A 27,092-nucleotide genomic window follows, 5' to 3' on the forward strand; every position below is an offset into this window, starting at 1 on the left:
AAGCAAAGAATTTTTAAGCAGGAGGGTATCATGGCTATTATTTTATAATGATAACTCTGGTGAAGCGAGTCTGAAGGCTATTTTAACAATTCAGTCAAACAATACCAGGAGTCTGAACCTTATGAAACAAGTAGTATTTCAGACCCCATTTTACAGATGAGAAAATCAAGGCACAGAGGAATATAACACCTTGTCCAATGGTGCACAGCTGCTAAATAGGGGAGCCAAATTCAAACCCAGGTAGTGGGACAGTAATGTCCCCTGCACGTGTCACTGCTCTGCCAGGCCGGCTGATGATCATGGCAGGTGAGAAGGGAGAGAGCCGAGACAGCTAGAGCCTTGAGCTTGAACTACAGAGCGGAGTGGACGGTGCTGCCAGAGAACACTACGTGGATCACAGAGAAGAAGCAGGTTGGGTGAGGAATCGATGAATTCCGTCTCAGACATGAGTGCAGGAGGTCTGTGAGAGCCAGGTCGTGACACCAGAGGGCTATTGAAAATGCCAGAACGAAGCTTCAGGAGAGGTGTGGGCAGAGAAAGTCAACCCAGACATGGAATACCCTGCTAAATAGACTCTGTTCCACCCAAGACCCACATCCTGAAGACGCAGAACCTGAGGCCCTGAGAGGCAGTTCAGAAGAGGGAGCTCTAGAACCAGACTCATGTTCAAATGCTAAGCTTAAATGTACGTTCTGGGAGACATTTCTTCACTTTTCCAACCAGAGTTTTTCATTCATTAACGGAGACTATAACACTTCATTTGTCACATTGTTGTAAGGATTAAATTAATATGCATATAAAGCACCTGGCACATTGCTTTCCAAAAGTAAGTGCTCAGTAAATGGTGATCATTATTATTATCATTTCTATTTGTCGAAGGTGAGGCTAGAACGTAGAAAATGGTCTGGGCAGCCAGCCCCGTTACCCTCTTGGCAGTTTTTCCCATAAAATTCTCTTACCTACATGGAATTGTCACTAATATCTCAACCCAAGAAAAGAAGGTCCTTTTGAGGAATATGAGTTCTCTATTCGCCAAAAGAATAACCTAGAGAAATGAGATAAAAATTGTATATATGTACATGATAAAATATAAAACATGGATTGAAAACAAAGCAAGTGCCACATTTCCTAGATTCTTAAGTGACTGAGGCAAATTCATGGGGTGGCCCATGGCCTCTAAAGCAGAGTCAGGGCATATGAATGGTAGAAAGTATGCTTTCAGCCATGGTCACCTGGCTCAAGATTTTCCATTGCGACAATATCTATGTCCACAAGGGGCACATCTCCCAAGAAGGGTGATATTTCAGGAGTCACAGAAAATTTTGAGATCTGAAAACCCAACAGAAAAGACTTGAACTTGGAAATCAAGTAGAAGCTTTAAAGACGGAAGGCTATGTAAGCATTTATGTATCACTTTGTCATTCCCAGCTCCTTCAGCCGTATTTTATTTTGGGGTTCAGTGTGGTGACTAACAACATGGTTATTTAGGCAAAGATCTTAGGTTTGAAAAATTCCAGAAGAATAGAATTTCTGGGAAAAGGACTCTAATTCACATTACACACACACACACACACACACACACACACACACACACACACACACATACACAAAGTTCGAAACACAAGCCAATACACTTAAGAAGGAAAACGGACATTGGAAATAAATGAAATTTATTGTTTAATTTGATTGCCTCTAAGATAATATGTTCAGTAAGGATGTGAGTGTAAGCAATGTGGAAAAAGTAAAAAATTGAAAAAAAAAAAAAAAAAAAGAAGAGGAAGCAGTGCCAACCTCATCCTTTAGAAATAAGGAGAGATGTTTCGAGATAAAAATCTTTTTCCCTCCCCACTAAAGATTCCTGGCCTTTTCACTTCTCTTTTCTGAACATTGCTGCAGAGCGTCCGATTCTGCTGGTTCTGTCTCCTTCCATGTTCCCGCCCCAACCCGTGCTTATCTGAATATATAAGCCTGCCCTTTGCTCAGATTTATGGGTCGAGCCAGAGCTGTGTGTATTTACAGTGTTCTGACCTGAAGACCCCAGGCTGAAGGAGAAGAGAAGGAAACTGAGCCCATTCCATAAACAGAGACAGATATGAGGGGGAGGTAGAAGGCCTTGCTAGCACTTAACATTTTTAACCATTTGGCCAAGCTTAAGAATTAGTGATTAGATTAGAGCAAAAGAAAAACGAGAGACAAGAGTGCAGACTTGGGGGGTTTGTAAACTGTGTATTTTTGCTCTAGTCATTTGGAGGGTCTAGGTTGCCGGATGGGAGTGGGGTTAAATTTAATGTGAAAGATCCAAAAGAAAATTGGTAACTCGGATACAGAGGGAGCTCTGGGAAGGCAGAGGGTATACAAAGAGGAGGATATAAACAACATTTAATAAGTTGGAAAATTTCTCCAACCACAAGTTGAACGTCTTGTGTGAAGCAAGACTTCTTGCGTGTTTTAAACTGTAATGGGTTATAGAAGAAAAATCTCCTGCTCCGTGCTTAAATGAGAACACATTGCCATAGATTACCAAAACCTGATCAATTTTGAGTTGAAATATTTTTCTCAGGGTCTGGTGGCCACTTGAAAGCAATTCCACTTTCAAACAGGGCTGCTTGGTAAAGGGACCACCCCTATGCAGAGCTCTGGTACACGCACCGGTTCAAATGGGAAAGAAAGAGCAGCTGAATCTTAAGCAGTGCTTGGCACCCAAAAACTGAACCCCTCTTCCCCAGGGCCACATCTTCACCCATGAGCAAAATGTGAAAGCACAACTTCTGTTTGGGCTATCCTCAAATAATCTACTTGCTGGAAAAACTTGAATTCACGTGGAAAAACTGACCTGCTGACTGACTAAATTAGAAATAATCCGGCATCATAAGTAAAGGCTACAATATTCACTGGAGATCTCAAAAGCAAAGCAACTGGGACAACAGAGTAAGTGAATCATCCACAAATCAATTTACATTGCAACAGAGCAAAGAGCTGTGATGTATGAGATTTAACCCGTGATTGGAGAATTTGTGAAATGCCATGGAATTGTTTCTTTTTGCTCATCTTAATATAAAGCAACCTGGTTCCCATGATGTTCCCTGTTAAAGCATCTGCTAGAATGATATTGCTTGATTGGAATTTTTTTTGTTTTCTAAGGTATGTTCTGGGTACTGAAGAGTATCATTATTATTCTAAATGGGTTTCTGTGACTTGGATTGAATTATCACTAACGATTGCATGAGAACATGTGTGTGCTCAGCACTGTGTGGCACTTCAGAAATGTGAACTTGTTTATTAGTATCATATTATTATTAAAGTCATCAGTAGGAAATCAAAAGTAAAATTGATTCTACAACTGAACTTTGAAAAATGTATAATGCAAAAGTACGCTGAAATGCATTTTCTTTTCCATTTATATTTGGCATTTGCTGTTCAAAATTAAACATAAACTTCAAAGCTATGGAGCTAAAGAAGGCATTTGAATTATTCCATCAGTGCAAACTGAGTACACAGCAGTGAAAACTTGGGCTAAAGGTGCTGAATGGGAAACAGCTACCCTAACCAGATTGCATTTCTAAAGTCAAATGAAATGCATGATATTCCAGAAAACTAACTTTTTCTTGTTATCATTATTTAACTTTCCTCTAAAAAAACAAAGCTTCTGCTTCATCAATAACGCATGCTCAAAACAGATGCAAGTGCACGATGAGGATTTCAGAGGAATTTGGGGACTATCACATCGCAGCTAAAATGCCTTCCTGTGTCATGTCTGTTGAGATCCATTTGCCGGTGAAATCATTTTGTTCTCTAATATGGTGTGGATCATAGCAACAGTTCAGATGTAACCATCTAGGAGCAGAGGCCTAGCTCAGTGTGCCAGAAAAAAAAAAAAAAAAAACACGCACCACAAAGAGCATTGAGATGAATGGCTCTATTTTATGAGCCATAAAAGTTTTATTCATCTTGACACTGAAACAGGTTTAGGCAGTGAGTTGACACGCCTTAAATAAATAAGTGGAATTAATTCCCCAGCCCTTGAAACAATAGCAGCATGCACGTAGCACGGAGAAATGCCCCATTGTTTCCTGTGGCTGCCTGATATTGATATTATTTGTGTTTTTCTGTGCTGCTGCCTCAGGGGCCTGGTTGATCCACTTCAGATTCATCCCGTTTTATTAGAGGTTGAAAAAGGTTCAAGACCTGTTTGCACCACAGCTCCCACCGACAGCTAAGGAACCAGTTTGGCGTCTGGTTTGTCTGTTGTTTTACTGCTGACCTTCCAATCAACTTTAACCCCTGACCTCCAGAGGCATCTATCATGACAAGAGGCTGTTTAACACAAATGGTGCCCATTTATAGGGGAAGAGACTCAGAAGATTTCCTTTTTATGAAGAATTTAGTTTTTCACCCCTCTTTTCTCAGTCACCACAGGTGAAATCCCTCTTAGCAGCTGGCTTATGAAATAATGGGAAGGGAGGCCTTAATGAGCAGAAAGCACCCTCAGCTGGAGATAAATATATGCAAATAAGATGCACAAACAAAAGAGCCTGGACAGAGAAATATCTGCAATTCCAGCAAAATGCTGCCTGCAGCTCGAAGATGAACAGCTTTGATAAAATGGTAACAAAAAGCACCTTTTTATTCTCCCGCGTGTTTTACATTGCAATAGGCCATTGTCATTGCAAGCCAGTGGAGCATGCAGGGGTTTTCTGCACTGTTTCAGAAAACTGTTTAAACATTTGTTTTAAGGCATTCATGAAATATAATCAATGGACTGCTTCTGTGTTGTCGCTGTGATTTTTTTTTTTTTTCCTGAATATGTTTTAGACGTGACTGTAGTTCTTTTACCTGTTGGTCTTTTCATAGTTTCATACTGCTGTCTCGCTGAGCTATTTCACGTTTTGGTGACTGTTTCTTCCACGGGCCAGAATGATTTTTTTTCTTTTTAATTTCAATGAAAAGAGACGTCAAGTTAATAACTAATAAGAATCGGCTTTGAGGAAGGGTTGGAGACATCACAGAGCGGCACCCAAACAACTAGTTTTAATGATGGCAATCAAGTGTGTAGAGCTAATTCAAAGACAGGCATGTAACATGCTGATTTTAATAAGCGTTAAAAAGGCAATCTCTAACTTTTATAAGTCTCTTTTTAATTTAATCGTCCTTGGTTAGTTCGCTGCCAAAACAAACAAAACCATTAAAATACGTTTTCAATATGTATCTGCAGTGTTATTTGATGGTGTCTTCAATTAGCATTGTGTTGGGAAAATATTGATTTGATGAGCTTTAAAAATGGAAAAGCTAAAATCATTAACCTATTTGGGGGGGGAAAAAAATTTTTTTTTCTCTAAAAAGGAATTAAGCCCCAACCCCAATCTCTTGCCGGAAGACAGGCTGGACCCAGGACAGAGAAATTGCTGCATTTGAGCATATGTATGATGTTTAGGTTAATAATCAAGGCAGTTAAGGTGAGAGATGAAACACTAGACGCTTCCCATGTGTCAAAATACCATCGCTCTAAAAGCTCAGCAATATTTGGTTCTTTCATTTATAATCCAATCCTAGCATTCTGAGTAAAGATGTACGAGGATCTTTACGTTTGCTTTACCTAAATTATTTCATCTTGGTAGCCTGGATTGGAGCGGAGACATTTCTTCTGATCACTGTGTAGCTTTCACATTTTATGTGCATTTCATCAGGCAAATGTCAAATTTGCTAATAACAAGAAAATCTCCTCATTTTTAATCATGCCACTCCTGTTGCATGGGTAGGGGTGAGAGGGGGTGGGGAGCAGGGAGTGGAGGAGGGAATATAAAAGCAATGAGCAGTCTGACCAAAGAGCAGAGGAGAAAACGCTTCTTTGGGTTTTAAAATGACACAGGCTTGGTTATCTCCATGTCTGCATCAGTGCATCATTAAATTCAGAATCTCAGGAGTTAATAGAAACTTGGTTCTATTAGGGATGCTTTTGCCAGCCCAGGTTTGAAGCAGCATAATTATGCTCAACTGCTGTTGTTTGGAAAGGGCAAACAGCATCTTAGGCACAGAACAATGAAATTACAGCTGAGATTTAGGTTAGCAAAAGACGTCTTCTCTAGGCTTTTATGATTCATTATTTCCCATTAAATACAGTATTAGAAGTGTACACTAGATAGCTCATGGTTGCTGCTCTCGGAGCACATTATCTATATTACGCAGGTCTGGGGAGCAGAATTAGAAAACTTTGGGGGAATGAGCAATATGTGTTTGCTGATAGAAGTACCATATGGCTCATCTTCTTCAATTGCTTTCATTGCGACTCTGATGCTGGAGAAATTAAAGTTTTATTTGATGTGGCGCAGCTTAATGAACTGTCTTCTGTTAGGAAAATTGAATATGTTTCCTGTTATTTGAGCACAGAGCCTCCATGGTTTGGCTGATGAGGGATGCATTATGTATTGTTTATTTAGCATTTGGAAAACAAAAGCAAGATATTGAAGGTAAAATTGATTACTGCTGGATTGCATTATATAATCAAGTTTTCTCCCTTTAAATTTCCCTTTACAATCCTTTGGTAATGTTTTAATAGGAGATTGTTCCAGGTTTTTGTCTTTCCAATGTACACAGAGCTTGGTTTTTTTATCGAGATACCTTTATTTGTAAACAAGCCACACGAAATGCTAAACCTAGTATTGCTACATTTATAAAGTTTGAAGAATGATATTTGGGAGAGATGAAAATAATTCAGTTTGTGTGTCTCTAATGGCAAAACTTCCAAGTGAGCCCCCAATCGACTTTGAGAGAATCTAACATTTGCTAGCTGAAAGGGGAATGTCATTTTCTTTTGTTTGAAATAGACCACTTAAGAACATGCCTTACGAGAAGGAAGGAATTTTTGATATTAGGAAATACAAACCTCAAAATATCAAATTTTAGATTTTTGATTTAGTTGTCAGTGAATGAAAAGCTGGACTCAAACTGTGAATTAAAAAAAAAAAATGAAGTGTATATTCCATGAATTTAATTTTTTACTGAATAAATATGTTTAAAGAAAACATATAACCAAAAATATACTTACATGATGAGAAAACTGGGATGTCATCCATGTGAATGTTCTCCACTCCCTGAAGAATCTGCAAAGAGATACATTGAGCATTTTGTTTAATTTCCCCCTTTTTGTTCTGGATCTGATCATGTTTTAGACATATAAAATGTGAATGATCTCTAAAAAGACTGAATGTAAGATCATCTAATCGCTGTGTTTCTTTCATTTTTCAGTGAGAAATATTCCTCGCATGGGCTGGTGACTCACACACACAGATCTGCAACAAGCAACTAGGATAAAAAATAGTTAAAATGAATCAACATTTATCTGGAATATACAGTCTTGACCTAAAAAAAAGTCATCTATCTTCCGTGTCCTGTGATGTTTTGAGGATTCTGGCAAATATGTCAGTTAAACAAACTTCTCTCATAATCTAAATACTGTCTGTTCAAGAGAGGCTTCCAATGTTTATAGCCCATAAGTAAAGGAAAAAAAAAAAAAAAAAAAAGCCTGGTATTTAACCAAGAATAGTGCTCTTGAAAATGTCTCTGAACAAAGTGTTTAAGCAAAACTTTAGCCCCAGATATTTTCAATTCCTTATTCGTCTCCTGATTTTTTTTTTTCAGTGAGGTATTTTGGTACGCCATCATTTCACCCCTTTTCTTGAAATTAACGAATTCATTTCAAAAAATTAACGCCTGACTAGTGACCTGGTCATACAAACTTCCTTAAGAAACAGTTGAGAAGAAAACATCACATTTTTATGAACCCCGTCTCCTGCCAGCGGCCTCGGAGGAGGAGCACCATTATGCATTATCAGCGTGGTGTAATTTGACTGTTGACAAAGTATCCGTGGCAGTGAGAATGAGCGCAGTTAGAAGTGTGGCGGATTGTAATCAAGAAGATGTTTAGCTGTGCAACACTGCATCTTGAGCAGATTTGAATCAACATTGCCTTAAGGGGACACACACACATACCAAAAGGAAAAAAAATCCATTAATTTTTAGAGGGAAAATTAGAGTGGCACTTAATGAAGTGAAATTTGACATGCGTTAATTGCTCTGCAGCTCCCCTAATTAGAGATTTTCAAATTCTTTTACTGCTGTCACTATGATGGCACATTGTCCTGCCGGACAAATAGTGAAATTGTAAATTCATTTGATCAGGAAGTTTTACGGAGGAAGATTGGACTGTATCCTCGAGCCCACTTCCAAAATGTGGACAGCTGGAGAGCAAAGAGGGGTTCTCTCAGCTTTACCTTCAGCACAAATAAAAATAGGCTTATTAAAATAGTGTCAGTATGAGACTTAATGTAAAGGAAGCAGGTGCTGATGCGATTTCCTTAAACAGATGGAAATGTTCCTCTGGTACTCATGCCTCTGTTTCCGATGAAATATTTCAGGTGGAAAGAAAAAGCTAGCGAGATGCTACATTATATACACATTCTCATATTTCTACTTACGTTCTTCAGAAATTAGAGACAGGAGGATTTTGAAAGGCCGTGTCATGTTTTTCCCAGGTCTGAAGTCTAAGGCAAACAGTACTTTTGATCCCCTTCTTAATCTTAAAGTAATTATACTGCTGTTTGGCCCTCAGCATGGCACCAAATATGATACCATAATAATTTTGGTTTCCCTTTTTCAACCCCTCTTGTCTAGCCCTTGAACCTCTCTTAATTCATTAACATATTGAATTTTTTCAATTTTCCATTTTCTTGCAATAACAATATTAATGCCAGGGCGAAAGCTTGATTGGAGCTAAATTACTTGTTACCTGCTGGCATTTATTTATATGGCATGGAATTATAAAGCTTTGCTATTGTCATGCCTTGGGCGAATTGTTTATGACACCAGTAATAGGAGTAATTGTTATTGTTGAAATTACCTGTCAGCTACCCATAGCAGTGGCCCTTGTCCCACTGACAAATAGTGACAAGGGAGAGGTATCCTCCGTGCGTCCCCCTGATGGCTTCTCCTCTGATAATAAGAAGTGCAGGGCCTCTGATAATTTGCCTGTCACTGTTGAGTGCAGCTCAGAGAGAGTTGGCCAAATTGTTGTCATTCACTTTGACAAAGACAGCAAAATGCTCCTGTGCAAGAGGAGGATTATCAAAATAAATGAAATCGCTTACACCCCCTTTGTTTGTTTGGCTCAAGAATTGCCTGGCTTTGTATGAGGTTCTGAAATTAGGGTCCATTTCTTCTGGGTATCTATCGTGCTGTTCATACTAAAATGAGGATCCCAGGCAAGAGAGGCATTTTATAAGACTCACTGTTTTGCAATTTACATAGGTTATGAAAAAAATTATATTCAGATATAAAGAGAGTCAATAAAATTGTAACAAGGAGTCTAAACATGTGGTTGAATACCTTAGTTGAAAGCATGTGTAAAATTCACACCTTTTTCTCTCCTGCCTTCCTTTTATCCCTCTTTTTTTCTTTTTTGACCCACGCAGGCATTCAAATTCAATAGGTGTTCAAAAGCACACATTTCCCGGTTGCAGTCAAGTTTTCTTTAAAAGTGTGGAAATCTGCATCTCTGACTCTTAAAGCCTTAAAAGATTACCCAGTCAAATTTAGGATTATTATTTCAAATGGCTGTTTCCTTTCCATAAATTATCTTTTATTTATATAATATCTTCATGTGTAAAGAGAGAAATGAAACGTAGTTCCAGGTATGCAGCATCAATTTTCACAGGCTAACAGAGGAAGCAAAATGACTCTGTTATTGCTAGAGCTCAAATATAAATATTTGCATTTTAAAACCCCTTGGTTGCAGCCTGTGAACCTGTCATAGAAGAGAGAAGGGGTCAGGAGAGTGAGGGATGGTGTCCAGGGGTCTCCCCATCTGAAAGAAATGGGCTTTAAAGTAATCAAACCTCTGCTCTTGTAAAAGCCAAAATCATTCTCACCATTTCACCAAAGGCATCATTTCACGCTAGGAAGATTCTTATTTTTAAGGGACCTGTGAGGTTACTGCTCGTAGGTCTTCTTGACAAATCCTTGCCGTTATGAGAAGTTGCAAAGAAAAGAAAAAAAATAACTAGGATAAATGTAAAATACTGGCTCCTTATAGGGTAGTAATCAGCTGTTTATTGGTCTCTACCGGACACGTAATGACCAAGCCCAGTGTTTAAGTGCCAGCAACATCGCCCTGGGCCCTTCCCTCCTAACACTGGCCATTATCTGATTAAAGAACCTCCAAAGAAGTCACTATTGCATAATTTTATGGGTCTTAACAGTGCAGGTTGGCTGGCAGGAAAACTACCTAGGAGGGTTGATAAAGCAATAGTGAAACGATTGTATTTATTCCACTTATACCTTGCTCTCTGAAAGGGTCTCTGAGTATCTCACACGCTGGTGGCGGCAGAAGACACCTAAAATTGGTTCAAATAGGAATTGTGTGAGAGGTAGGGGAGGCACCGGGGGGAGATAACAAAAGTAAAATTATCTATCTCTTAAAGCTTTTCCTGAGCCGCACAATTTGAAGTAATTAACAACATCGTTACAGGCATCTAGACCTTGTCTTTGGTGTTTGGTATTTCAAGCAGGTAAGTTTCTAGCAGTGCTAAAATCATACATGCGATAATATGATGATGGGAATAAAGTGTTTCTAATTCTTAAAAATAGTGTAGTCTTCTAAACGCAACCACTCGCTGGTTAACGGTGTTGAATGTCCCTGATTAACAAGTGGAAGGCAGCGACATAATTAAGAGGTTATCTGTAGTCATAAAAATGCTCAAACCTGTCTTAGAATGTGATCCCTTTAACAGATAATTTTTAAGAATGTAGCATGTCCTCGCTTTCTCTGTCGAGAGACACGTTAGTGATCCCAGGAGGGAAAATAAACATACGTTTTTAAATGAAGATATTTTAAATGTACCCCATATTTCAGTGTGTGGCTGTAACCTGGTCTTTTTTATGTTCTTCCTATAAAACCTAAATTAAGCCTCTTAGGAGTGGTTTTGCTGTAGGTTTCATCTAAAAACACAATACATTTTAAATGATTCCAGTACTTGAGCGCACTTTAACATGTAATCACTAATGTGCATTCTCTCCCCTCCTCTTCCAAGCATTACCTCTTCTAAAGGGATGAGGCTTCTTTAAAATTTAGCTTCATTTGAAATAGAAACTTTTAACAAATAGTAATTGCTCCTGTAGCTCTATTGATGAAAAGACTAGCAGCAAATCTTTTCTCCTCTCTCTCTCTCTCTCTCCTGTAACATTTTGAAACACCCATCAGTGTCAAAGGAAACTGCACACATCTCCTTTGCTGCTCTAAATAAGGCTCAGCAATGTTAAGAAAAATGTCAGAAAAAGCTCAGTGGATTAAAGTAACATTCTGCACCATGTCACCGAGTATGGCAGGGCAGACTGGTCTGCATAATTCTGAAAGATATTTGGTGTAAAATGCTTCCTCTATAAACGAAATGAAATTTTATTTGGAAAGATTTAAGATTGTATTTGATCACCTACAACATTCAGTTCTTTTTCTAAATCTCATTATTCCTTAATATGCCTTTGGTGTGTATTTTTAAAATTAGAACAATAATACACTCTTTGTAGACTGTTTCTCCACCCGTGTGCAGCGTTAAAATACATTGTGGACTCGTCAATGCATTTTTCTTTTCTTTCTAAAATTCCTAGGGTGTTCATTCAGTGAAAGTAGTAAAAACCCTGACTCTTACACATGTAAATTCATTGAACTAATCAGTCCTTTTTCCCCCCTAAATAGAATTTGTATATGGCTTTGGAGATTTTCAGCACAGTTCATTTAGTGATATAAAAAAAACATAAAGCATTTACATTTCATTCATGTATTGAAAATAAATGAATGGTTTGAGGATTTTAGTTTGTTTTATTCTATTTTTCTAAAGAATACTCAATTATTGAAAAAAACGAGTACAATGGTAGTAAAACATCCCACAGTATCATAAGTATGTAATTAAAACTTAGCAGTTAAAAAAAGAAAACATCTTACAAATTCAATACTAGATACCAATAGACATGACAAGATTAGTTTCACAAAAACCAGGTAAATCTCCACTGATTTTAAACAAACTTTTTCAAAACAGGTTAAAAATGAATTTAGACAAATTTGTCTCTTAACCTTTAAAGATTTCCTGCCCGTTTCTGTATGTCCTTTATTACATTAATTTTTTATTTAAATTACACCATTAACTGGATATGAATTTATCAAGAATACATGTATTGATTTATAAAACAGTACCATTAATTATTATAATAGCTAGATGTAGCTGATATTACAAAGCCATTTAAAGGTTTTTAATATAACTCGGACATACATAGATAGATAGGCATTATGGACAAGACTACAATTCAAACTGGCTACCAGCAGTTAATGAAATCCTTGATTTATATTCTAGTTTAGAGATTGATTATATTGTTGCTTTGTAAAACTATTTATATTATGCCATTTTTCAAAGGATGTCTCAATAAAAAAGCTAAATAAAATATTCAGTCAATTCCCAAAGCAGATTTTGTTTTCTATATTTTAAATGCTAGTGAAAATAATTGATTGTGTGTGTTCCAAGCTTTGTCATTTCCATTCCAGAGGTGGCTTTCCTGATGGGAGACTCGTTTGCAATGCACACTTTCACACACTCTTGGATCCTTGCAGAAACAAACCCCTTCTCTTTATTTCATTAGCCGCCCCCCTCAAACAACAAACCCATGTATATTTCACAAAACCCATGCATCAGGACACATAAGTCTTTTTTGGCATCTTTTATGTTATGCATTTTTTTTTTTTTCTTAAGGTTGTGGAAAACTGGGACTTACCCCAAAGCCGCAAAACAGGCAATCACGAAGGAGTATTTGGGTAAGAATGCAATCTGAAGAGAGAAAAAAAAAAAAAAATGAGGAAGAATATAAGCAAATAACAGTTACACTTTCAAATTGCTTTTCAAATGTTAATTAGCCAACGAATAGATTGAAAGTTAAATTCTTTTCACATTGTGCTTGGTTTGGGTCTCCTAGTCTCTTTATTTATATCACTTTTCCTTGCCTGGCAACATATGTTACCGATTTATTATAGTATTTTTACTGTTAGCAGACAAATCTAAAGGCTAGCTGAGAAGGCTAGCTTCATCTGATGACTTTAACAACAACTGCAGGGCATCCTTGAGGGTGAGCCAATAGGCTCTTTTGAAGCTATAATACTATTAACCATTTTGATGCTGAAATATTTCTTACCGCTAAAGTTGGTTCTGTCTTTGTAGGCACTCTGGGTTTTACATACACAAAAGGTAAATGTAAATGATTTGTTTTGCAAATATTTCAATAGCCTTCTAGGCACTTCCCTCCATGTGTCTTAAGTTCCCTAAAAGCCATATGAATGCCGTGGCTTCTTTATTTCCCCCTTTCTTTTACAGGACGCTGAAATCTGGGCACAAAATGATAAGTAAACAGCTATCAAGCATCAAGTTAAATTGTCACTTCACCCTCCCCCATGCCATTAATTTTCTGCTATGCTATTAAAAGAAACAAACATTCTTTGGAGTTTCAATGATCCCATCTTTCTGACATATGTACAGCCCAGAAAAGTAAACTTCAAATGAGATTCTTTTTTGGCTAAGAACCTGCAATTCCTTTCCAAATTAGAGGTGTCATATATTATGGTCATTTTAATGGATATGTAATAGTAGCCAAAAGTTAATGCCTTTTAATATGCATACAAGAAAACGTCTGTTTCAGAGCTGTATTTGTTGACTAAAAGTATTCACTGTAAAGTTGCCAAATAATAAACTTCCGTTTTTGATCATCTGTAATTTACTTCACTCCAAATTGTCTAGTCAGTTTAACTTAAAATTTTTGTAAACGGTCTCCTTTTCCACTCAAATGTCTCATGCGGAGTTCACTTACGATTTCAGGTAATTACATTTTATAGAAATTCTCTTGCACATGCATGACTTGAAAATTTTGAAATTAAATCTTAAATATTGGAAGCCAGTATTTCTTATCTGCAAGGTCTGGCTCAGTAACTAAAATTTAACATCATCTTGGTATTAGAATTCAACCAATAAAACCGAGATATGCATGGCAGCAGTTAGGGGTCTGGCTGTGAAAAAGTGAATTTTGCGGTCCTGGAATGCTCTCTGTACCCCTGGGATCCAGAAAGCGCTAAGACATACTGTCTGTATAAACATATCTAGTATAAGAGATTCTGCCTGCAAATCGTAGCAATGACTCTGCTCTCCAACATATCTAAGAATACACAATCATACCTGGTTTTAAGACAAAATTGCAAAATTGCCTTCAGAACAAGTGGTGAAATAACCACCATCTATCTAACCATTCATCTGATTCTAATATTTTTATTGAATAAAAATATTTTTATTCATTTCATCACTTGTACTTCGATATACTTTCCAAATTTTATTTTAGTATTAACTATAATGACCCCATCAAAATAAGAAGAAAAATTCATATTTTTACATATATAGTTATACAGTTTCATCCTAGTCTAATTTAGGATAATGTCTAAGTGGGCTTATTATTTATATCTATTAGCAGATATGTACTGTATTTATTTCTTTGTCCCCAAGAGGCATCTTATGGTGACGGTAGGTAATTTTAGGTCAGAAGCAATTATGATCAAAAGGATTTCAGCTTCAGAGAATGAGGCTAAATTTCCAAAGGCATAAATGCACAGCAACTCCAAAAAATGACCATATATGTCACTGGGGTTATGAATACCCAGGCAACTCACTTGCTAGTCCTGTCTTTCCATGAATAAACCATCCCATAAATGTGCCTATTAGGACACGTTCGTTTTTAAATATTAATTTTCTTAGAAAAATGAAGGGAGAGAATGCTGTTGGTGGCCCTAGAGTTTTCTTCTTCTAAAAAAATTATATTCTTGAACCAAAACTGAATCTCCAGCAGAGTTTTATCCCCATATTTGGAAGCATACCAGCTGTGTACATGGGGCTCCAGGCTCCATGTAGTTTGTTGCTGAACTTGACGCTCTTCTAGACCAGGCCCTCTACTCTGTGACACAGTGCCTTGATAGATGGGATGGGCTGGACTGTCCCTTAGTCTGTCCCCATCCACCCATACCTACCACATTCTTTCACTCTCATCCACCCCAAAGCAGGTGCCTTTGAAAGGCCTGAGTGTAAGATACAGTTTCCTCTGGCTTCCCAGCTCAGGTTCTGTCATTACCTTTCTCTAATATATCTAAGCAGCCCCTTCCAGCGACTGGTCCGAGCCTAAGCTGGGATCCCCCCTTTCCTGTTGTTCCCTCACCTCTATCCCGACCTCCCAGGGCCACCCCCCTGCTTTCTGTTTTGTCCATCACCTCAGTTTCTTTTCCCCTGTTTCTGACCTGCACTTTTTCTGGATCAGACGCAGGCAGGTTGAGAGGTAATGAGAACCAGATGGACAGAGTGTAGAAATTGCCCAAATGGGTATGAGAATGTGGGAGCTGTCAGGCATGGAGTGAAGCTGGAATTTTTCAGCAATAAAATGGGATTTATCGCCACTCTACCACAGTCATTGCCGACAACCGTTTACCTTGACAGAAACCCCATTCCGATAGGCCACGCCGATGCAGATTCTTTTTTCCAAAGAGTGATGATTGGTATTTGTTCTAAGGCTCAAATGGCCTGCACTAAAGGTGAAGCATTAGGCCAAAGTCCTGTATTCCCCACTGAGGCAAATGAACCTGCTAAAATAAGTTCCTTCCACAATGGCTGTGTAATTGAAACCAGAAAGTGAGAGAATTTGATAAATTGCTTGACCCTGAAGGAATGTTAAGGTCATAAATTTTCATTGCATTTTTTCCTCTCTCTTTTTTTATTTTTATATATTGATTATATTTAGTATTTGCTTCGAAATTCAACAAGCTTACAGATCATCGGTTGTGGCCCCAGGGGAGAGCACAGTAAATCATCAATTAAGAGGGTAGGGGGCATTCTCCCCTCACCTTCCAAAGAGGAATGTCAGCTCCGCAGTATTCCAAGGACAGTCATGGAGGTGTCTTCCATCTCAGAATTATTCCAACTTAGCACGCAATTTGTCCTGGCATGGACAAAGTAAAATCCACAGGAAAGATTTTTCTCAGAAGGGTGCTGCTACACTTCTATCATTTAAGAAAGATGAACTGTTAAGAGGCTGGCAATACATTTGCAGCCATCACACCCACATACCTTTTTCCCTCCTGTAACCTAAAAATAAGAACAATTGGATTTTAGCTAAAAACCATGATCCTCTTTTTTAGAGGATCACGTGGGAGTGTGCCTGTGTGCGTGTGCGTGGAAGCATCATGCTTCTGAGTGCTGGTTTTGGCAAAGTCCACTTGAGATTTTTCAAACTTACTTTCGTTAAAATCTGGATGATCTTAATGTGTAAATAAAACATAGGTCATAAAAACAGTCCAATCCACATGTTACAGAATATAAAATGGACTGAAATACTAAAGTCACCGCATAGCAGCCAATTTCTACACATCTTGCTTTAAGGTTTTACTTGTTTTTCTAAAAAGTGAATGAATGAAGCTTGCCAGCATTTTAATTTAGCTGTATTTTCTACCGATTGTTTATAGTGATACGATATGAAGATACATACTCTCTCAACCTGAAGCACGTTAAATAATGTATTGATAGCCAAAACTTCTTGTCCTTGAAATTTTTAAAGAACAATCTGTCTCCTGGGTATTTATGTACTTGGCTTGTTCTCACTGTTAAATAAGTAAAATCAGAAGTATTTGATCACTAATGTATAAATTTTATGTTCAGAATTTTCAGGATTCAGGAGATCCCAAATGGGATCCAGGGCAGAATTTTTGACTGACCATTGGGACAATTTCCCTAATTTAGGAAAGATTGATTCATGCTGATTTATTTTCAATTATTAATTATCAGTTTATTGGTTGAAACCAATACTAGCTCTAGGATGTATAAGAATTAAATAACCACATGCATTTTTTTTCAAAACCATCTAAACTGTATAAGTAAAAGATAATTTATGCTTCATTCTATAAAGTATTATCAGTAAGGGTGAGGCTAAAAAATCTCTAGTCCCATATCCTACTTTCTTTTGTTCAAATGTAATATCACCAACGTATATTGAGTACATATTTCTATGTCAAAAAAATTTTTTTTGGTCAAGTAAGGAAAGAAAGAAATTCCAAATCCTTCTTATTCAAAAAGACAAAAGTCAGAGAATTTGTGAGTGATATAAAATAGTAAGTAGTACAAGAGCTGTTGAAAAATCTTGGAAACTGCCACCAAAGTACAGGGGAAGGTGAGAATTTTCATGTTATTGCTTAGATGTGTATAAATATTCTAATAAGAATTCAGCAACAATATGTTTTCATCTTATAGAGGGGGAATCATGAGATCATGATGTACATATGATCTACTTTTAATCTTGTGGCTTTGTCAGTGTGAAAAATGGAACTTGGGAGGGACATGCAAGAAGGAGGAGATATGGGGATATATGTATATGTATAGCTGATTCACTCTGTTATAAAGCAGAAACTAACACACCATTGTGAAGCAATTATACTCCTATAAAGATGTTAAAAAGAAAAAAAAGGAACTTCTTCCGCACTTAAAAATTTTGTCACAAGGCTGTTTCAAATAAATAAATAAATAAATATATGTACACATATACATATATATAAGCATAAATAAAATATGAACAGAAAATGGCTTCCATCACTAATATTTTTGCAAACTAATGTTCAGCTGATGCAACTCAATTTTATTTTGCATCACATTAGTGTCATAATGGTAATGACTAGCCTTTATTCACTAACAGTTTGAGTCAGCACTTTGAGACATTTTCAAATTAGGTCATACTGCACATTTGTGTCTGATACAAAGGTTGATTAAGAGAGCTGCACTGTTTTAAAGTGATGCGGTGTGAGTTGAATTAAGTTCTCTCTGATACGGGAAATGTGAGCCACCATAACTAAGCAGAAATAATGTATGGGCTATAGGGGGAGAATACATTTCCACAGAGTGCTTGAAGTCATACTCATTTACAATTTCACAAAGTCCTCTGTCTGTTATGGAAGAATTCTATCATGGGGCCTAGAAAAAAAGCAATGAATTACAATAATGACACTGGAGGCCTGGTCCCCAGACCTGTTTCAGTGAAAGTCAGTTTTTGCCTTTATGTCCCTTTTGATCGTCTCAATAAAGACCTTTTTTTTTTTCTTCTAGACACTGTCTACTGCTTTTCTGAAGTCAGAATGATCCGGTGTCACAACCAAACCATTTACCCATAATATAACGATTCGGAGGCCGGGCTAAATTGCTCTATGCAAGCTAGACCTGGGGAAAATTAACAAGTCTATTTAAAATGATATTGTCATGGCAAATCCATAATCTCATCAAAAATCTGAAGGAATAGGATTTTCTTTAGTTGCCCAGCACTTCAAATAAATTGTGAAAATGGCCCCTACAAGGCAAAGTAACTTTTAATTGGGTTTAAGGAGAACAAAAATAAAAGCTGAAACTCTTTAATTGTTGGTTTGTCCAAAAGGGCAAAAATAGCTGTTATTATTAACACTGTATTCACTTCATGTTGCCCTCTCCATAGCATAAAAAAGCCACAGAAGATTTTCTAAATATATATATTTTTTTATTGTGCCAGTGGCCTTAAAGAAACCTTTACAGAAACCCAAACAGTGGGTGGCACTAAACTGAAAGAAAGCCTCCTTGGCTTGGCAAGCTTTGGTCCCAGGATACAAAAGAAGTTACTGTAGTTCTCTTGCACATACACCTTGCTTGCTTTGCATTACCATCCTGAAACATAATGCAATCAAATCACATTTTATTTCGATAAGTCTGGGACAGCGTGCACTGCCTTGCCCCCTCCAGACCTGTTACCTCCAGTTTATTTTCAGTTTCTTTCCATCTGAGTTTTCATAGACATTTGGACTGAACTTGTTTTCTTGGGCAAGACACCTAAGTAAAGTAAGAGGAAGGGTTCCACCAAAGAGAAGGTGTACATGTTGATTGGTTTAAAAATAAATGCATTTAATTAGGAACATGAAGTTGTAATGGCCACAATCATTCTCAATGTTTATAAATGTGTTTATATTCCAGTTTCCTGAAGATTTTCGCAATGAAAGAAAAAGAGCTATCAAATCTTAAAAGGAATATAAACAAGAACTGGAAGGAAAGAAGAAAGGAAGGGAGGGAGGGAGGAGGGAAGAAAGAGGAAGAAATATTGACTTCAGCTCCTTCCCTCAATCCCAACAAAGATATGTTCATTAGCCACCTACCCCTCTTCACTGATTTCTGTCCTTCAGCTGTGAAAGACCACAATCCATGAAAGTGATACATAAATTTGCTGCCTTCACCTTTGCTGATTTCTTGTTGCTTCTCATAACCAATATTTTTAATATTATAACTTGAATTTGAATAACCCCTTGTTCTTTCTAAACTCCAGAGGTCGCTCTGCCCAGCCCTGATTATTTATCACAAAAACAAGGCTCACAAGTATCTTCAAGTGGAATTTCCTGTGACTCCGATTAAAACACAGATATCCCTGGATTCAGAGCCTGCCAATTAATACCCGAAGCAGTGGTGGCACTATGTCTCAAGCACGTACATTTTCATTTTCAACACACCCCTGGTGTGTGCAATCACTTAATTTACATTTTCAAAAGGTCACTTGTGGTGCTAGCTGGAATGAATTGTATATTTTACTTATTTTGCAATAGGCTAATTTGCCCAGCCAGGGAGACACACTTTTCCCAGCCACTAGGATGACATAAATCTGAATCAGCCATCATATCACAACGAATAGGTAAAAGTAGTTTTGCTATTTTGTTAAGCAGTTACGGGAATACTTGAGTTTCTCCAACAGTTTAATTTAGCACATGAGAATAGCATCTAGTGAGCTATTTTTATTAATAGTGGGTTTTTTATTATTATTTTGCAGAATGGATACAGCAACATTACCAGAGTTCAATATGACTTTTGATGATCTGGTGTGCAGTGATTAAATAAGGTTAATCTTCATTTTATATGCTAATAGGATATTCATAATCTCTAAAGCATATCCAATTTAACGACTTTATTCTCTGTTGTTCAGAAAGTATTTCTTATTAGTGAAAGAGAATACCCTTTCATTCACCACAGAGGCTAGTTTAATTGGGCTTGAGTGCACTGTGTATAATTAGTCCACTTCTCTAATATTTCATCTATAATTACACAATGAATAATGTGCTTAAATTTCATAAAACTAGTGGGTTCAAAGAAAGACTTCCAAAAAAATGAGCATTCTGTTTTCAAGCTTTCCCAAGCCTTACTAAGAGCCTGATGAAAATATAGCTGAAGCCAGTATGAATTTCTTGAATGGTGAATGGATGCCCAAAGCCTCTGAGGCTAAAAGCAAAAATAATGTCCCCTCCAGCTCCACTCATCTCACCCAATGACAATGTTAGCAGCAGGGCTGCTTGGACCAGGCCCAGCTGCTACTGGAGAAACAGGATCAAAGTCCCCACATGCTATATTCCCAAGGTCTCTGCAAATGTCAGACCGCAAGATGGTATTTTGAATGGCAAAGCTGTTTTGTTTGGGGTTTGGGTATTTTTATCCCCGCAATATTTAGAACTCTTTTGGGCAAACTCATTCCAGACAGCAGCCTATGAAGTTGTATCATGGAAACCAACTTTTAATTTTGTTAGGGAATGTGATCACATAGAGAAAGAGGGGAAAAAGAGAGAGAAACTGGTGTATGATTTTGAGGGTTCCTCTACTGATTGAAGGGAGTTAGTTGGACCTCTGAGTGTACATGTATGTATTGTTCATCTTAGTTCAAACAAGGCTATTTTTACACTAGCGCTATAGTTACTTGCAAAATTAAAAAAAAAAAAAAAGACTTCAAGGACAAAAGAAAAATGTATTATGGGGTTTTAGGAGAGTTTTTTTAAAGGGCCATAGGAAGCCTCCATTTTCAGTGCTATCCTGCTAAGGGGAGTTAGCCAAGGTCAACAGCATGTCCACATGGCCTCTTCAATGTGCCTTCTCTTATACCCCTAAAATATACTACCCATAAGGCCCTTACATGGTTCTTACTTCCTCACTTTGCCTTTGAACGTGTTTACTCCACTTCTACCAAAGAGAGTGTCAGTTGTCCAAATGACTACTGTGACCCAGCAGCCTACCCACTGGCCAAAAAAGAGCCTGAAGACTTCAAAGAGAATTTCTTATCTTTTGAACCAATAACTACAAATGAAAAAGCCATTGGCTGCGGTTGAGTCAGGAAAATAGAATCACCACCAGGTACTTCAACAGAGGGATATAAACTAGGGACCTAGTTACAAAAGCATTGGAAGAACTGAAAGGCCAACTGGAGACCACCAAGAGTTTGGCAATAGCAGGAAGCCACTGCCACCCCTAGACCTACAGGACAAAGGGAAGGGGGCAGGCTCTGGGACCTCAGAGGAGATGCTGCCATTGCCAGAACCACCTCCAAAGCAGGTTGAAGGTTGAGGGATTGGGATTTCCCAGTCTCCTCTCCTCCTTGCTCAGAGTCTCCCTTTGTGGAAGCCAGATGGCAATGTGCTTTGCAGGGCTAAGCCCCCTAAAAATACAAAAGAGCAAGGAAAGGGTAGGAATGAGTTAAGAGTGAACAGGTAAATGACCAAGCATAGCTCCTTCTCAACAGCCTTAAGACTTTCGTATGAAGATAAAATTCTCAGCAGATCCCTGTGTGAGTACAGTAGAAGGAAACTGATATCTATTTTGGTTTCAAATTCTTAAAGTGCTATCTATACTAAGGAGCACCAGCTAGGAAAATGGCTGTCATGCTGAAGATAAACTCAAACATAGTTTCACTGGGTGGATTAAAAAGGGGTACAAGTGCTTAAAAAGTTGAGACCACCCTCAGTCCCAAACCCTTGAAGTTGTTTGTCAGGATAATGTATCATTTTCTACCCCAGCGTGGCCCACAGGCAGCAGAGTGGGACACAAATGGAGGTCAATCTTGACTTCAACATGCAAGCAACATAAATGTCCATTGACAGATGAATGGTTAAAGAAGATGTGGTACGTATATACAATGGAATATTACTCAGCCATAAAAAAGAATGAAATGATGCCATCTGCAGCAATATGCATGGACCTAGAGATTATCATACTAAGATACTAAGTGTAAGTCAGAGAAAGACCAATATCATATATCGCTTATACGTGGAATCAAAAAAATGTAAAAAAAAGATACAAATGAACTTACTCCCAGAACAGAAAGAGACTCACAGACATAGAAAACAAACTTATGGTGACTAAAGGGGAAAGGGAGAGGGGAGGGATAAATTAGGAGGTTCAGATTAATTTATACACACTCCTACATATAAAACAGATAACCAGCAAGGACCTACTGTATAGCACAGGGAACTATATTCAGTATTTTGTAATAATCTATAAGGGAAAAGAATCTGAAAAGAATCTGAAAAAGAATTTATGTATATAAATATATATATATATAACTGAATCACTGCTGTATACCTGAAACTAACATGATATTGTAAATGAACTACACTTCAATTTTAAAAAATCTTGACTTCAAATTCTCTGGTTTCCATGGATTTTGTACACCCCAAACTTTGCTTGAACAAAAAATAGGTTTTGTCCAGAGACACTTTGCTGTGCCCTGAATGAACAGCAATTCTATGTCCTTTGCCCCCCTTTTCACGGCACTGCTGCCCCATAGCCAGATCAACTATTTAAAAGACATTGTTTCTATTGTCTTCATATCCCTTAAGCTCTTTTCCCTAGACACCAGCCAACACTAACGGGGCTTGTTTTTCAGGCTCAGGAACAAAGCCTCCTTGAAACCTAGACACAGGTACACTTTTCAAGGTTTAACAGCTTACCTTCTTGCTCCTCTATTTTCTGCCATATCACTTGCCCATTAACATGCATGGTGCAGTTAAAAGAGATTTGCATTTGGCCTTACAAAATGAAGAATTCATAAGTTGGCTTTTTTTTTTTCCTCCTGACAAGAATCCATATTACTTGGAAAGGGAAAGGCCAAAGGGAAATTATTGCTATTTTAGACAGCAGCATAAATTTTCTTCCTATTTTTAACCTAGGTTTTAATTTAATAAGTTTTATGACCCTTATATTAAGTACATATGTTTTACAAGACATTGTGTCCCTCGAGTCACCCTGAATTTGCTCTATTGTACCAGAGTTAAATGAATGAATACTGTGTTTCTGATTGTAGTTCATCTTGTATTTGATCCTTATACTATGCCTGGTAAACCTTCACAAAAACAGAGAACAACACAACTTAATGGCCATTTAAGGCTAGCATATACTGTTTTAAAATAAATAAATGAATGGGTGTCCCTTTGAAGTATTTTAAATTTCAGATTTCTCTCCCACTGGTGTTTATAAAAACAATTAAGGACATACAAAATACTGGAAATAGTCTCTGGTGTTCAGAATTGGCAACTAAACATACAAGCCCTTTATGTGTTTATTCCATTGGCCAATGCAAAGGTTAAATTTCCTTCAAATTAAACCTTCAAACTTGAATATGGTTCTCTTTTTGGTAATCTGAAGTGATACCAATTTTCTTATACAAGATGCTCTCACTCATTTGAAAATGAGTTTGATGCTATTTAAACATAAAGAGAGTCCCACCAATCCTGAAAAAAAAATTATTTGAATAATGACTCTGGTTATTTAAAAGAAAATTTTGAGTTCATAGCAGAATGGAGAAAATCACCTATAATATTAGTGTAGAGGGAAGTTTAGTAGTTAGCAGTTAGTTAATAAAGAGGTATATTTTCCTGAGTTCATATGGGTGGGGGGAGGAGCTAGGGGAGCAAAGCTCAAAGTTGAGCTCAAAGTTGTGTGTGTAAACATTGCAAAAATGTAACAACCTTGCACTAGTGGCAAAATTTGTTTTTTAATTATTAAGATGTAACAGATTTTCACATCCTATCAGAGTACAAGAGTTATTGATTAGCTGAATATTCATCCAGAAAATCTTTATAATGTAGTAAAATTTGTTTTGAAATATGCTTTATAAATTTTCTGCTTCAATTCTGATTTTTAAAATGGTTTTCCTACCCATGCCAAAGTTTCATAAATCAATAGCCTACTAAAAGTGCATTTTAGGTCAATGGATTAAGGGTGGCACAAACTCAAGTTGGCAAAAATTAGCCTTTATACCACAATTTCAGATTATGTGCCAGACTATATAACTGTGTACACTTAAATTTAGTAATGTATCCAATCCAATTCAAGAAGTCATTCATTTCTTTCCCATTCATTTTGTTTGCTTTTGTCCTACTTCAGTGACTTTGAAGGATATTACTTTAGTGTAACTGGTGAGTCAGTAGAACCTCCCTCAAAACTCTACATAAGAATTGATGTTGGGGGAGGCCTTCAAGATGGTGGAGGAGTAGAACGTGGAGATCAGCTTCCTCCCCACAAATACATCAGAAATACATCTAGCTGTGGAACAACTCCTACAGAACACCTACTGAACGCTGGCAGAAGACCTCAGACTTCCCAAAAGGCAAGAAACTCCCCACGTACCTGGGTAGGGCAAAAGAAAAAAGAAAAAACAGAGACAAAAGAATAGGGACAGGACCTGCACCTCTGGGAGGGAGCTGTGAAGGAGGAAAAGTTTCCACACACTAGGGAGCCCCTTCACTAGAGGAGACGGGGGTGGGGGGGTGGGGGGGGCGGGGGGAAGCTTTGGACCCACGGAGGAGAGCGCAGCAATAGGGGTGCAGGGGGCAAAGCGGAGAGATTCCTGCACAGAGGATCAGTGCCGAGCAGCACTCATCAGCCCAAGAGGCTTGTCTGCTCACCCGCCGGGGCGGGCAGGGGCTGGGAGCTGAGGCTCGGGCTTCGGTCAGATCCCAGGGAGAGGACTGGGGTTGGCGGTGTGAACACAGCCTGAAGGGGGCTAGTGCACCACAGCTAGCCAGGACGGAGTCCGGGAAAAAGTCTGGACCTGCCGGAGAGGCAAGAGACCGTTGTTTCGGGGTGCGCGAGGAGAGGGGATTCAGATCACCGCCTAAATGAGCTCCAGAGATGGGCGTGGGCCGCGGCTATCAGCGCAGACACCAGACACAGGCATGAGATGCTAAGGCTGCTGCTTCAGCCACCAAGAAGCTTGTGTGCAAGCACAAGTCAATATCCACACCGCCCTCCTGGGAGCCTGTACAGCCCGCCACTGCCAGGGTCCCGTGATCCAGGGACAACTTCCCCAGGAGAACACATGGCGCGCCTCAGGCTGTAGCAACGTCATGCCGGCCTCTGCCGCCCAGGCTCGCTCCACACTCTGTACCCTTCCCTACCCCCCGGCCTGATGAGCCAGCGGCCCCTAATCAGCCGCTCCTTTAACCCTGTCCTGTCTGGGCAGAAACAGACGCCCTCAGACGACCTACACACAGAGGCGGGGCCAATCCAAATCTGAACCCCAGGAGCTGTGCAAACAAAGAAGAGAAAGGGAAACTTCTTCCAGCAGCCTCAGGAGCAGTGGATTAAATCTCCACAGTCAACTTGATCTGCATCTGCATCTGTGGAATACTGAATAGACAATGAATCATCTCAAAATTGAGGCAGTGGATTTGTGCGATTTTGTCTGTATAGCTTTGCTTTTACCATTTGTCCTAGGGTTCTGTCTGTCCGTCTTTTGTTTTTTTTTTTTAGTATACTTTTTAGTGCTTGTTATCATTGGTGGATTTGCTTTCTGATTTGGTTGCTCTCTTCTTTCTTTCTTTTTTAATTACTTTCTAATTTTCTTTATTTTTAATATTTTTTTTACTTTTTTAATAACTTAATTTTATTTTTTTCTTTCTTTCTTTTTTCTCCCGTTTCTTCTGAGCCGTGTGGCTGACAGAGTCTTGGTGTTCCAGCCAGGTGTCAGGACTGTGCCTCTGAGGTGGGAGAGCCAAGTTCAGGACACTGGTCCACCAGAGACCTCCCAGCTCCACGTAATATCAAATGGCAAAAGGTCTCCCAGAGATCTCCATCTCAATGCTAAGACCCAACTCCACTCAACGACCAGCAAGTTACAGTGCTGGACACCATATGCCAAACAATTAGCAAGACAGGAACACAACCCCACCCATTAGCAGAGAGGCTGCCTAAAATCATAATAACATCACAGACACCCCAAAACACAGCACCAGATGCAGTCATGCCCACCAGAAAGACAAGATCCAGCCTCATCCACCAGAACACAGGCACCATTCCCCTCCACCAGGAAGCCTACACAACGCACTGAACCAACCTTAGCCACTGGGGGCAGACACCAAAACAACGGGAACTACAAACCTGCAGCCTGCGAAAAGGAGACCCCAAACACAGTAAGTTAAGCAAAATGAGATGACAGAGCAACACACAGCAGATGAAGGAGCAAGGTAAAAACCAACCAGACCAAACAAATGAAGAGGAAATAGGCAGTCTACCTCAAAAAAAAATCAGAGTAATGATAGTAAAGATGATCACAAATCTTGGAAGTAGAATGGAGAAAATAAAAGAAACATTTAACAAGGACCTAGAAGAACTAAAGAGCAAACAAAGCATGATCAACAACGCAATAAATGAAATTTAAAATTCTCTACAAGGAATCAATAGCAGAATAACTGAGGCAGAATAACAGATAAGTGACCTGGAAGATAAAATAGTGGAAATAACTACTGCAGAGCAGAATAAAGAAAAAAGAATGAAAAGAATTGAGGACAGTCTCAGAGACCTCTGGGACAACATTAAACACACCAATATTTGAATTATAGGGGTCCCAGAAGAAGAAGAGAAAAAGAAAGAGACTGAGAAAATATTTGAAGAGATTATAGTTGAAAACTTCCCTAATATGGGAAAGGAAATAGTCAGTCAAGTCCAGGAAACAGAGTCCCATACAGGATAAATCCAAGGAGAAAAACGCCAAGAAACATATTAATCAAACTATCAAAAATTAAATACAAAGAACAAATATTAAAAGCAGCAAGGGAAAAGCAACAAATAACATACAAGGGAACCCCTGTAAGGTTAATAGCTGATCTTTCAGCAGAAACTCTGCAAGCCAGAAGGGAGTGGCAGGAGATATTTAAAGTGGTGAAAGGGAAA

At 38.4% G+C, this 27,092-nt stretch overlaps 1 protein-coding gene across 9 annotated transcripts in view; it reads right to left on the reverse strand.

Moving 5' to 3' along the window:
• The window catches only part of LOC309612586 (uncharacterized protein), a 59,152-nt gene that overhangs the window by 11,576 nt on the left and 20,484 nt on the right, over positions 1-27,092 (reverse strand). The window contains exons 1-4 of one of the 9 annotated variants that reach the window (XR_014235295.1): positions 15,959-25,174; positions 12,811-12,863; positions 6,881-7,097; positions 960-1,045 (exon numbers count right to left, since the gene is read on the reverse strand). Coding sequence is in view for 1 of the 9 variants with exons in the window: in XM_082358467.1 (XP_082214593.1) it covers positions 7,043-7,097; positions 12,811-12,863 (108 nt within the window). In the remaining 8 variants the exon portion in view is untranslated. Of the gene's footprint in view, positions 1-959; positions 1,046-6,880; positions 7,098-9,920; positions 10,007-12,810; positions 25,175-27,092 lie in introns of those variants that run through there. The other 8 variants (XR_014235298.1, XR_014235302.1, XR_014235296.1 and 5 more) reach the window with 8 other exon arrangements.

The sequence above is a fragment of the Balaenoptera borealis genome (genome assembly GCF_965194805.1).
Source record: "Balaenoptera borealis genome assembly, chromosome: 15".
Classification (NCBI taxonomy): Eukaryota; Metazoa; Chordata; class Mammalia; order Artiodactyla; family Balaenopteridae; genus Balaenoptera; species Balaenoptera borealis.